The 13,140-nt window shown below is 44.4% G+C and overlaps 1 protein-coding gene across 1 annotated transcript in view; it reads left to right on the top strand.

The window, feature by feature from the left end:
• Positions 1–12,423, top strand: part of Cfap52 (cilia and flagella associated protein 52) — a 37,777-nt gene extending 25,354 nt beyond the window's left edge. Inside the window, exons 10-14 of the mRNA XM_027427107.2 lie at positions 3,612–3,757; positions 6,491–6,642; positions 10,137–10,239; positions 11,118–11,229; positions 12,248–12,423. Coding sequence (XP_027282908.1) covers positions 3,612–3,757; positions 6,491–6,642; positions 10,137–10,239; positions 11,118–11,229; positions 12,248–12,423 — 689 coding nt within the window. The remainder of the gene's footprint in view (positions 1–3,611; positions 3,758–6,490; positions 6,643–10,136; positions 10,240–11,117; positions 11,230–12,247) is intronic.
• Positions 12,424–13,140: the final 717 nt, after the last annotated feature.

Genomic DNA, 13,140 nt, shown 5'->3' with positions numbered 1-13,140 from the left:
TTTTTAATTTTACATTCATAGATTCAACTCTATGCAATGCACATTGTTTTGTTTTGCTTTTATTTGTTTGTTTGTTCTAAGGGGGCTCAAGCAATACACACTGGCCATTGCCAGCTCTTCTAGATCACCCCAGTAGTTCCTGTCTGCCTCTACTCTTGTCCACAGTCTATCTTCTCCCTAGTCTATGCTCCACACAGAAACTAAAGGTCTATTTTAAAATGTTAAATTAGGTCTTGCCATTTGCTGGGCTTTTCAAGTCTTTTCCCCCCACAAAGGTCTTGAACTTGCTATGCAGCTGAGGATGGCCTTGAGCTCCTGTTCTTCCAGACTCTACCTCTAAGTGCTGGTAAAAGCACTTACTTATTTATTTATATGTGTATGGGTGTTTTGCCTGCATGTATGGTCTGTGTACCACATGCCTTTCTGGGGTCTACAGAGGCAGAAGAAGGCACTAGATCCCCTGGAACTGGAGTTACAAATATATAGGTACCTGGAATATGAAATCATGTCCTCTAGAAGAGCAGCCAGAGCTCTTCACCATAGAGCCATCTCTCCAGTCCCTAAACAGAAAAAATTTAAAAAACAATTTATACCAAAACTGATGTTTTAATGAAAATGATAGATATTATGAGTTGAGCCTGTTGGTGAACACCTAGTATTCTGACACTTGGGAGGTAGAGGCAGGGAGATTAGGAGTTCAAGATCATTCTTGGTTATATAGCAAGGTTGATGTTAGCCTGGGCTATAGGATACCCTGACTCAAGAAACCAACTCCCTCCCAAATTATAGATACCACATTATTCCTCCTCTAAATATTTCTGTATATATCTCTAAAAATATTTTCCTATGAAGCAATAGTTTCTTAATATCACCTTATGAGTAACCTGTATCAAATTTCCACAGTGGTCAAAAATAAATGTATTGGTTTACACCAGGGGAATGCCAAGTGGATCTGAGTGAAGCTATTAAAACAGAGACCTAGGGGCTCATCCCCTCTTTTCTTGGCTCTGTGTCCTCCTTGCCCCCTCCTCCCATATCTTCTCCCCTGAGTGGCTTACATTGTGCCCAGGTCCTTAGACAAGGGAACCTTTTTTTTTTTTTTTTTTTTTAGAAATTATTTTTATTATGTGTACAACATTCTGTTTCCATGTATATCTGCACACCAGAAGAGGTCATCAGATCTCATAACAGATGGTTGTGAGCCACCATGTGGTTGCTGGGAATTGAACTCAGGGCCTCTGGAAGAGCAGCCACTGCTCTTAACCTCTGAGCCATCTTTCCAGCCCTGACAAGGGAATCTTAAGAGTCATCCTTGCCCCCATTCTGTTTCTCTTACCCCTTTATCCATGTGCTCTAGTGGCTCCATCTCAAAGGGCAGCCATAGGTCCACCACTGGTCATCTTCTCCACTCTGGTCCTGGCCATTGCCAGCTCTTCTAGATCACCCAGTAGCACCTATTGCTCCTCTCTGCCTCTTCTCTTGCCATCCAGTTTATCTTCTCCCTAATGTATGCTCCACACAGAAAGGTCTATTTTAAAACGTTAAATTAGGTCTTGCCATTCGCCAGGCTTTTCAAGTCTCTTCCCCCACAAAGGACAAAGAATCAGCAGTCACCTGCAAGGCCCTGTAGGACCTTCTCTACTCCCCTCCCCATCTCTTCTCTCTTCTTCCCAACCTGCACACCTCCCCTGCGGGGCTTGCATCTCCCCTATTCTGCAAACACACTGGGCAAGCAAGCTATACTCTAGCTGTTCAGTTGGTCTGGAATGTTCTTCCTCCAAACACCTGCACAGCCTGTCCCTTCATTCCCTCTTACTTCCTCATGTCTTTGCTGAAACAGGATCTACCTTGAGCATCCTATTTAAAGTTGCCAAGTTCAAGAGATACCGCTAAAGCTGATGAGCAAATCCCAGCACACAGACCTGAGGAAATGTGTTCCAGGCAGAGGGAATAGCGAGTGCAGAGAGGGATGGAGGTGGAAACTCGCTCGATGTATTTAAGGAGTGGAAAGAATGTCAGTGTGTCTGGAGTGTCAAGAGTGTCAGGAAGAGTGATAGCAGAGGAAGCTGAAGATGTAGGTGGGCAGCACATAGGAGCTAGTGTGCACAATAAAGAGTTGGATTTAAGGGCTGGGGAGAAGACTCAGTGGTTAAGAGTGCATACTGGTCTTGCAGAGATCAAATCCCAGTACCCATGCCAGGCAGCTCACAACCACTTATTAATTCAGGTCCGGGGATCTGATGCTCTCTTCTGCCCTCCTTGGGCACCTGCAATGACATGTACACACTCCCACACACATATACACCTACTCTTTAAAAGAATCAATTTTATTTATTTATTTATTTATTTATTTATTTATTTATTTATTTATTATAGACAGGTTTCTCCGTGTAACAGCCCTAGCTGTCCTGGAACTCACTATGTAGACCAGGCTGGCCTCTAATTCACAGACCTCCATTTGCCTCTGCCGCCCGAGTGCTGGGATTAAAGGTGTGTACTACCATTGCCTGGCCAAAAAAAAAAAAAAAAAAAAATATTAAAGCTGGATTTTGATTCTAGCACAGTGGGGAAAACTTTGGGGAGGTTTGATCAGGAAGGGGACTTTGTTTTAATTGTAAGCAGGAGTGCAGGGGAGGAGCTCTTGAGAGGAGGCTTGAATAGGATGGCTGCCAGCAGACGTGGAAGAAAGAGGTCAGAGGCCAGATGTTTATAATAGTGGAGCTGATGGGAAATCCTGATTGATTGACTGTGGAGTTTTGTGCTTGGGACAGAAAGGAATCAAGAATCAAGGGTGACTCTGAGGTTCTCAGCTTGAGCAACTGGATGGGTAGTGATGGCTTTTGTTGAGGTGGCAAGATGGTGAGGATCAGGGAAGGAGTATCAGACATAAAGGTGGGGGAAAGCAGGGTGTGGACTTGAGACGCAGAGGCAGGAGGACTCAGAGTTTGAACATGGTGAAACACTGTCTCAAATAACAATGAAAACGCAGCACTCAGGAGGCAGAGGCAGGCAGATCTCTGTGAATTGGAGACCAGCCTGGTCTACAAGAGCTAGCTCCAGGTCAGCCTCCAAAGCCACAAAGAAACCCTGTCTCGAAAAACAAAAACAAAAACAAACAAACAAAATCCCGGCACTTAGGAAGCTGATCTCTCTGAGTTTGAGGCCAGCTTGGTCTACAGAGTGAGTTCCAGGACAGTCAGGGCTACAAAGAGAAACCCTGTCTCAAAAACCAAAAACCAAAACCAACCAAACAAAAAACAGAAAACCCCACCCAAATAATAATAATGATAATAATAAAAAATAACTACATGGGTGACGGCAGAGATCTGCAATTCACAGCAAAGTGAAAACAGGCCTCCTTCACCAGCTATGAGGTACACCTACAGGCAGGCACACTCCAGACAAACTTCTTTCTCTGTCTTTCCAAGTGCAGCCAGTTTGGGAGGTTGGGGAGAAGGGCACAAGAGCACAGGTAGTTGCTGGGGTAGCCTCTCCTTCCACTCCTTCCAGTTTTCACTCTCATGGGTGATTCAGGAGATTGTCAATCTGCAGAGAAAGGTGGTGAATATACCAATGGTGCCAACCTGCCTTTTATCTCCTTCTTGTGACAGCATGGGATGATGGGAAAATCCGAGCCTTTGCTCCAGAGACAGGCCGGCTGTTGTACACCATCAACAGCGCTCACAGGATCGGAGTGACCGCCATTGCTACCACCAGTGACTGTAAACGGATCATCAGTGGTGGAGGAGAAGGGGAGGTACAGTTCGAAAATGAGATTTAAAAACATCTTTAATTTAGAGCAACTTATTCACAGGAGGCCATCCCATTTTCATTTTTATTTTTGTTTTTTTAGTTTAAAATTTTATTTATTTACTTTCTTTGATATGTGCAGGTGTTTGCATGCATGTATGCCACATGTGCAGTGCCCCAAGAGGCCAGAAGAAGGTACAGGATCCCCTGGACTGGAGTGTTACAGATAGTTGTTAGCTGCTTCTCAGGCCATGAGAATCAAGCTCAGGTCCTCTGGAAGAACAGTCAGCGCTCTTAACTGCTCAGCCATTTTGTCAGCCTTCCTCTGCATTTCATTTTTAAATGTGTGCCTTCGATAGAATTCAGGAAGGGTCAAGTTAAGATTTTGATGCGATCGTAAAATACATCATAAATTCAAGTCCTAATGCTTTAAACAGATGTCAAATCTACCTGTTTATAGAAAGAGTGTTTAGGATACAGAAGTGAAAACAGCCTGTGAATCCAAGTTAATGTGTTGTCAGTTTGACAGATTCATCATTTTCCTCCAAGAACTAAAGCTGAGACAGTTGCCTGCTTGCCTTCCTTCCTTCCTTCCTTCCTTCCTTCCTTCCTTCCTTCCTTCCTTCCTTCCTTCCTTCCTTCCCCAAGACAGGGTTTCTCTATGAAACAGTCCAGCCTGTCCTGGAACTCACTCTGTAGACCAGGATGGCCTTGAACTCACAGAGATCCACCTGCCTCTGCCTCCTAAGTGCTGGGATTAAAGGCATGCGCCACCACTTATTTCTTAAAGCAGGTATTATAGAATCAATTCTTCAGCACGGCATTTTTTGTTATATTATTCTTTATTTTAACTTTTAAATTAAGTAGCCTCTGGCTGGCCTGGAGCTTGCAATGTAAACCAGAGCGGCCTTGAATTCACAGAGATCTACCTGACCCTGCCTCCTAAATGCTGGGATGAAAAGTGTGTGACACCACGCCAGCCTTGGCCACTGTTTTAATGTTGCTGCATTCAGCTTTTTCTTCGAATCATTTCACTCACAGGTTTATTTGGGGGGTCTCTTTCTCTCTCTGCCCTCATTTTTGTTTTTTGTTTTCTTTTGAATCCCAAAGCCTGTTTTTGTCTACATGGGGTGGGGTGGTGTCCTCCTTTCTCTTTCTTCTCAGCTATCATGGGAAGAGTTTTTCAGAGTGAAGAAACACAGCCTCTCGGGGAAACCCTTGGCAGAATCTAGGCAATTGAGGTGAATGGCTGGGCTGAAATGTCCCCTCTGCCTCTTCCAGCCTGTGACACATGCTGTGACCTCTCTGTGCTTCAGAGACCTGAAGTATACAGTGAAAACAGCAATACTCTAATGGGGAAAACCATTTTCCTGTCTCCGAAACGTGTGTGCCTTTCCATCAGGACCCTCTCCACCTGACCAGCCACATCCACCCCTGCTCTGTGCCTTTAGAAGCCTAGCACTGGCTTTGGTCCAGTCCCTTATTGCTTTCACCACACTCTGGTCCACATCTGCACATTCTCACTTGCTCCCTCGTACTTCAGGAGCGTTTGTCTTGCTGACGCCCAAACCTGTCCAGACCCTGTAAATTCTCGGCATCCGAGCTCAGTCTGGGAGAAAGAAATCACGATTTCCACTTGCACTGTGTTTGGTCTGCTTCTTAAGGCTTTCCAAGCTCCCCCCTCAGCTCTAGCCCTTTCAATCCAGCCACTGTAGATCCCCCTCTTATAGTTTCTACAGATTTTTAATATTTTAAATTTTGAATTAATTTTTTCCATTTTTTTTTGAGACAGGGTTTCTCTGTGTAGCCCTGGCTGTCCTGGAACTCCCTCTGTACATCAGGCTGGCCTCAAATTCAGAGACCTGCCTGCCTCTGCCTCCTGAGTTCAGGGATTAAAGGTGTGTGCCACCACGCCCAGCCTCTGTACTGATTTTCTAAAAATACATCATTCCCCCTTTCCCTGTATTCTCTCAGAACCTCCCAGATCTGCCTCCTTGCTCTTTTTCAAATTCATGGCCTGTTTTCATTAATTGTGGCTATATGCATATATGTTGCTATATATATATATATACACACACACACATATATATTTCTAAACTTTAAAATTGTGTGTGTGGGCAACTGTATTACTTACGAATTCCATTTCAGGAGAGTAAGCAGGCATTGAAATATATTTGCCATAGAAAAACACATCTACCACTACTCTGGAGCTCACCCCAATTCCAAGGGGCAGTCTGGGCTATACAATGAGACTCCTCAATAGACAAAAGACAATGGTGATTAGAGCCTCTGAGGCTGAATAACATTGGTTTCCAATGAGTAAAACTGAACAGCTGATGTGAAAGTTTAAATATGGCTTTGGGCAGCAGGAGCTTTCCTGATGGCATGGGAAATTTGAGAGCAACGCTCAGCACAAGTGAGGAGACAGGTTCTTTCTCTGGGCTTAGCAGAAGCCCTTGCAATATTGATTCTCAGAGTAGGAGCCTGATCATTTTCTCCATCTCAAAGTAGAAGCAGGTCTGAGACTGGTAGCAGCACCACCCACACTCTGTGGGATGACGGTCACATCTTGTATACATGTCCCTGCCCTGAAGTGTTGCATTCCCACCCTGCCAGACTGAGATGGGGATAGGGAATTAAAAGCCACACCCAGCAGGGATGGAAACACTCCCTGTGCCTTTTCTTGACCCCTTCCAAAGTCCTAGGTTTGTGTTACTAGCGTGTGCTTTGGGGCCCACAGGTAAGGGTGTGGCAGATAGGCTGCCAGACCCAGAAGCTGGAGGAGGCTCTAAAGGAGCACAAGTCTTCTGTGTCCTGTATCAGGGTGAAGAAGAACAATGAGGAGTGTGTCACTGCCAGCACCGATGGGACATGCATCATTTGGGACCTTGTGTAGGTACCTGGGATGGATAGGGAGGCTAACACAACACTTAATAAAGGCCAAACATGCCAGCAGTCTACTGAACACAGCCAAGATCCCAAAGAGGGGTGTATTAGTTTACTTTCTCGTTGTCGTGGCAAAATATTTAACAAAAGCAACTCAAGGAGTTGTGAAGTACAGGGCTTCTTTTGACTCATAGTGTGAGAATACAGTCCATGATGGTAGGGAGGCATGGCAGCAGGGTGTGAGGTGGCTGCTCATACATACTGTGTTTGAAATGCATGTGGTATCTCCCTTAAAGTTTTTTTTTTGGGGGGGTGTATTTTTATTTTACCTGTATAGATGTCTTGACTACAAGTATGTCTGTGTACCACATACATGCCTGGTGCCTGCAGACACAAGAAGAGGGCATCAGATCCCCTGCAGGTGGAGTTACATGCAGTTGTGAGCCACCATGTGGGTGCTAGGATTTGAACCCTGGTCCCCTGGTTCTCTGGAAGAGCAGCCAGTGCTGTTAACCATTGAGTCATAGCTCCAGTTCCTAGCTCCCCATTTTAGGTAGTTCAGGATCCCAGTTCATGGAATCGTGCATCCAAGGTGGGTCCTTCCTTCTCAGTTGACATTCTTTGGAAACATTCTCAGACAAGCCCAAATGTGTATCTCCTAAGGGTTTCTAAATCCAGTCAAGTCAACGATCAAGATTAGCCATCACTAGTAAAAGGTTCTTAGAAGGCCTTGGGCTCCCTGGCTGTCCAAGGGTTATAGATGCCAGTGGGGAACATATGGTCTCCATGAAGAACTCAGCAGTTTCTGGGCAGAAAGGGCAGTAGTTTTCCAGATGCCTGCAGTAAAGTGTGATGTAATGTGAATCCATCCAACTTAAATGTTGCACATTAACAAGGAAAGTTACAGGGCAGGTAACTTCATGTCATCTTACTAGGTCATGAGCCTGCCCTGGGAGGGACAGGCTTCCCCTCATTTGGCCACATTCCAGGGACTGCTTACACTATGAGTAAATCACAGAGATATCCATAGAAGATGGCAATGCCAAACTATAGAGGCCAAAAACATGTGAACTTCATCATAGGAGCATTCAGAGAATTTCCAAAGGTGTTTTTTATTTATTTATTTTTTTGGCTTTGGAATTTTTTGGAATTTCTGTTCTTTTTATTTTGGAAGCAAACCTTCGACCCATCCCCACCTCGACCTCAATCTTCCTTCAACCTACACCTTTCTATCACTCCTGGGATGCATAGCCCTTGCATAAATTGTCTAAAGAGGTAGAAATAAGTACAGAGGGACAAAGGAGGTATAGTTGGTCAAAGATTATGTCCTTCCTTTTTTTGAGATGGGGTACCATTGTGATGTCCAGGTTGGTCTTGAATTCTTGGACTCAAGAGATCCTTCCATGTCAGCCTCTCAAATGGCTGTGGGTAAAGGTCACCATGCCCACCTGAAATGTCCCTGCCTAGAAAGAAGGGAGTGAGGACTGAAGGCAAAGCAGGACAAATAATATACTAAAAAGCTAAAAGCAGGGCTGTGTATACAATTGAGCTGGTGGAGTGTAAGCGCAAGGACCCTGTTTCAAATCCCCAGAGCCCATGTAAAAGCCAGGCATGGTTGTGCACTGTGATCTTAGCACTTGGGAGGAAGAGACAGAGGATCCTGGGGGCTTGCTCTAGCCGAACCAGTGAGCTCTAGGGTGAGACAGCCTGTCTCAAAAAAGCATAAGGTGGAGAGTGACTAAGGAAGACAACCAATGTCAGCTTACACACACACACACACACGCGCACGCACGCACGCACGCACGCACGCACGCACGCACGCACGCACGCACGCACACACACACACACACACACACACACGAATGCATGCAAAGCAAAACAAAATCCCAAAGCAAAGCAAGCCCATTTTCTAGATGGGCCTGACTCCCTACTTAGATATCAGTCACTGGGAGATCTTGTTTATATGTAGATTTTCTTCTTTCCTTTCTTTTTCTTTTCTCCCTCCCTCCCCTCCCTCTCTCTCTCTCTGAAACAGACTGTCCTGGAACTTGTTTTACAGACCAGGCTGGCCTTGAACTCACACAGATCCACCTGCCTCTGCCTCCCGAATGTTGGAATTAAAGGCATGAGCCACTATACCCAGATCTGTATATAGCTTTTCATTGAATAGATTTAGATGGCACCTGTGTTTCTTCATGTCTAATAAGTTACTATGTGGTGTTGCTGGTCCAAGGCCTAGATCCATAGACACATGACCTTCCTATTGGGAAAATGTGTAACAAGATGGGGTATCTGAGTTTATTTCAATGGTTGGCTTATGACTGCATCAAATCTTTAACACCTTCCTTTTGTACCTCAGGAGTATTTAATTTGTGCCAAAAATCTTTAAAACTCCTAAGCTCAAACACTGTTTGAAAGCTTCCACTGTGAGAAGAAACTGCAGCAGGTGCATTTTCAGCCAGGAGCTGGGCCCATAAGACAAGCCGCCAGCACACCAGCTCCGGAGAAGCAATACAGTTGTGCTTCTTGGACAGGCTTAGCATCCTTAATCTTAAGACCCCAAATCCTCTAAAAGCCAAAACCTTTACATTTCTTCTTGCATCATGTTAGTACTGACCAAAGTGTCAGATTTTAGATTTCCATTTTTCAGATTAGGGATTTTTAGCTGGGAAGTCTATGCATATTCCTTAATCCACCAAAGTCTGAAATATCCTAAGCTTGTCTATGGTGTCTAAGGTAGGGGCTCTCAAACTTGTGTGTACATAACCATTGGTGGGAAGGAAAAACTGGTTTCAAACACAGATTTCTGGTCCTCCATCACAACCTTCTGACTCCAGATCTTAGGGGTGGGCCCAATAATATCCATTAAAACAGTCTTTCCCCACGCTTTGCCACTCAGTGTCCAGAGAGTGTCACTTGGCTTCAGTGGTGGCCTTGAGAATCAAGATTATTGTGAGAGGTAGTAGGTTGGCTCTGAATCCAGCATCTTCTTGTTCCTTCTCCCTGGAAATTACCATTTCTCTAGTTTCATTCTCTGTCTCTAGAAAGGGGTACCACCATTTGCCCAGGTCTTCTGATTTTTGCTAATAGACGTGGTGGGAGGAGACATAAGAACAGAACAGAGTAGCCAGAAGTCTATTTTTAAATTAAAAAAAAAACATTTAAAAAATTGTGTGTACATGTGAAGCCAAAAGAAAGCATCAGATTTCCTGGGGCAAGATTTATAGACAGTTGTGAGTGGCTTGATGCCAGTTCTAGGAACTAAACTCAGGTCCTCTGCAAAGAGCAGCACATGCTCTTAAAAACTGAACCATCTCTCCAGTTCCCCAGATATCGGTTTTGACCAAAAACAACATCAACAAAGTGGTACTGTGTGAGCAGCATGAAAACTTAGAAAACAACCATCCCCATCCAAGCTTGCCCAACTGCACACTGAATAATAAATACGTTTTATAGGGGAGGGAAAGTGGAGTTTCAGAGCATTTGGATCTACTTTTCAGGCGACTCAGGAGGAATCAGATGATCCTGGCCAACACCCTATTCCAGTGTGTTTGTTATCACCCTGAGGAATTCCAGATCATCACCAGTGGCACAGACCGGAAGGTAAGCACAGATGGCCCTCCACAGCCCAGAGTTTCAGGTCTGCGGATTCAATCAACTGTGAATGCCTGCACATGCTGGAAGCAGGGGCGAGGGAAGGGGGTGGATTGCATCTTTACTGAACAATTTATTAAGGTATAGGGATAGAGGATTGCATAGGTTATATGTAAATGGTGTGTCATTTTATATAGGGGCTAGAACATGTTTGCATTTTGACCCCCATAAGTGATAGCATGGGCCCACATCGACAGTCCAGTCAGAGGAATATCCCCCCTTCTCAGCACCCATCTTTCCTAACTTGGCTTCCCATTTCCAGGCAGAGACCAAGGTTATATGTTCATTTTATTTAAATCCCACCCGATGGAATATGCTGTTGCTTTGGACCAGAAAGGCAAGTTAGGGTCTGGTGTCGGATAAAGATGAGGTGAAGATGAGACAGGGTCCAGTCAGACTGGCGCAAAGCCCCATCCCCCAAACCCTGCCAAGAAAGAAATCCCCCCTCCCACCAGGCCTGCAGCTTGGCCCTTCTCCTCTGAGCACAGAAGCAGATCCCCCAGTGGCTCTTCTCTTCTTTGTAAAATATGTTACAGCAGACAGACTCAATCTGCTTCGCCTTATCAAAAATCTCTCTCTGTCACAATCCAGGTTTATCGCATCTCAACATCTCTTTAAATAGCATGCAAATTCCAAAACCAATACTAAAAATAACAAAATGGTTCCTCCACCCCCTCACCATGGCCTATTTATAATTCCGACTGATCCCCTCCCACAGTGTATTTTTGCTACCTTCTATGTAAAGTGGAAGCATCTTTTGTTAGCTAGTAAGTGTGGATGGCTCCACTGCACTGACTCCTGCCTAATGCCTCTCTCCTGCATTCCAGATTGCTTACTGGGAAGTATTTGATGGGACTGTAATCAGAGAGTTGGAAGGTTCCTTGTCTGGGTCAATCAATGGTATGGATATCACTGTGGAAGGAAAACATTTTGTTACAGGTTAGTCCCAGCCCCAGATAAGATAAGAAAAACCACCAGGGTTTCTTATTTTGGAGGCCAAGGAACTCTTAGGCGGGAGGCAACTAGAAGAGCTAGTAGAGGGTCTCGAGGACACCTTGGTTAACATTCAGCCCAGAACAGCCCTACCACCATGGCCGGAAAAGTCCAAAAGTCACACTTCAATGAGGGAAGAGATTTGTCCAGGGCAAAGAGAAAAGCCAAGCTTTACATTGTGAGGTTTGCTCTTTGTGGGTAGAAATGAGCCTTCCTTTAAATGTTCTGAGCCCTCTAGTTGCCTTCCTCTGCATTTTTTGGTTGTTTTTATTTGTTTTGTTTTGAGATAGTGTCTTGATACATGTAGCTCCTGCTGGCTTTGAATTTGTGAATCTCCTGCCTCAGACTCCTGAGTGCTACGATACTAGGTAGGTTACCATTCCCAGCTCCTCTGCTATCTTTTTCACTTAAGTATGAACCACGAGTTTTATTTTCTTTGTTTTTGTTGAAGAATGTGATGCCTCAACTCCTTCCCATGAACGAACCAGTCAACGTTTTCTGGGGGCATTTACCACAGGACATGGCCACTGGAACAACATTAATACAATATCCTGCCTGGCCCTTTGATTCTTCAGGACATTAATAAGTGCTTCAAATAGATCAAAGTTCCATAAATACACTGACTTAAAAAAAAAAAAAGGATATCAAACTACACACAGTGGGATGCCAATCACACACAGATGTGTGCACACACCTCTATATTTGTGGAGAAAAGAGTGGAAGGACCAAAAATTAGGATGTGTTTAGTGGTTAATTCTTGGTGGTATTTTCTTTTCCCCTCTGAATTTACTACAACATACATAGATTTTTTTTTTTTTTAGAACAAGAAAATGCTTTATATAATATGGATTTTTCTTCCAGCCAGCACATGGGGGGTGGGGGATGTGTTGAAAATGAAGCAGTTATGTAAGGTCAGAGCTGTTTCACTCTCCTATGTCAGCCATGTCATGTAATTGTCTTCCAGGTGGACATGACCATCTGATCAAAGTTTGGGATTATAATGAGGGTGAAGTGACTCACGTTGGGGTGGGACACAGTGGCAACATCATGGGCATCCGGATAAGTCCAGAAAACCGGTACATCATCAGTGTGAGTGCAGACGGAGCCATCTTGAGATGGAGGTACCCATTTGCTTCGTGAAGCATTCTTGATCTCCCCAGCCTCCATCCTCTCCTGAACACAGTCCTGCCCAAGACCAAGTGTGGATGACTCCAGCACCAGTCTGGGTTTCTCACATCTATTTTCAAAATACTTTATCTTGAAATTTCTCCCTTCTTTTATACAATGCATTTTACAATCTTAAATTGTATATTGGAACTGAACTATGTTATAGAAAAGAATTTGTTCAGATTATAATGTCTTGAGTTTTTATTATTAATAAAATTGAAGGTGCTGTCTTCTGGCCATAATCCTATGTCTCCCCAAATCCATAGGCATTCCTCCTGCTCGGTCCCCATCGAGGGATGCTATTTTCTTATAAAAATAAGAGGGGGTGAGAGTTTACCTATGTGTGTGGTCATGGGGACGGGACTAGGGACTCAGGAACAGCCAGGTAAGTGCTGTTCCACAGGGCTATCTCCCTAGCTCAAACTTCCTTTTAAATTATCAGCTCATTGGTAAAGTGGTACAGACAGTTAGATTTGAACCCAGCTCTTTGGGCAGGTGTACTACTTATAGTATAGCATGTACAGCCCTGTCCACATACTTGACAGCAACAACATAAAGAGGAATGATTTATTCTGGCTTAGTGTTTCACAGGGTTTGAACCATGCTGGCTTTGCCCCAGGCGCTTGAGCAGAGCCTCAAGGTGAAGTTTGTGGGTGCACATCACTACAGGCAGGAAGGAGAGAGGAAGTC

This window comes from Cricetulus griseus, chromosome 7 (assembly GCF_003668045.3).
Source record: "Cricetulus griseus strain 17A/GY chromosome 7, alternate assembly CriGri-PICRH-1.0, whole genome shotgun sequence".
NCBI lineage: Eukaryota > Metazoa > Chordata > Mammalia > Rodentia > Cricetidae > Cricetulus > Cricetulus griseus.
The sequence above is the reverse complement of the archived record's forward strand: the minus strand, read 5'-3'. Positions and strand labels throughout refer to the sequence as shown.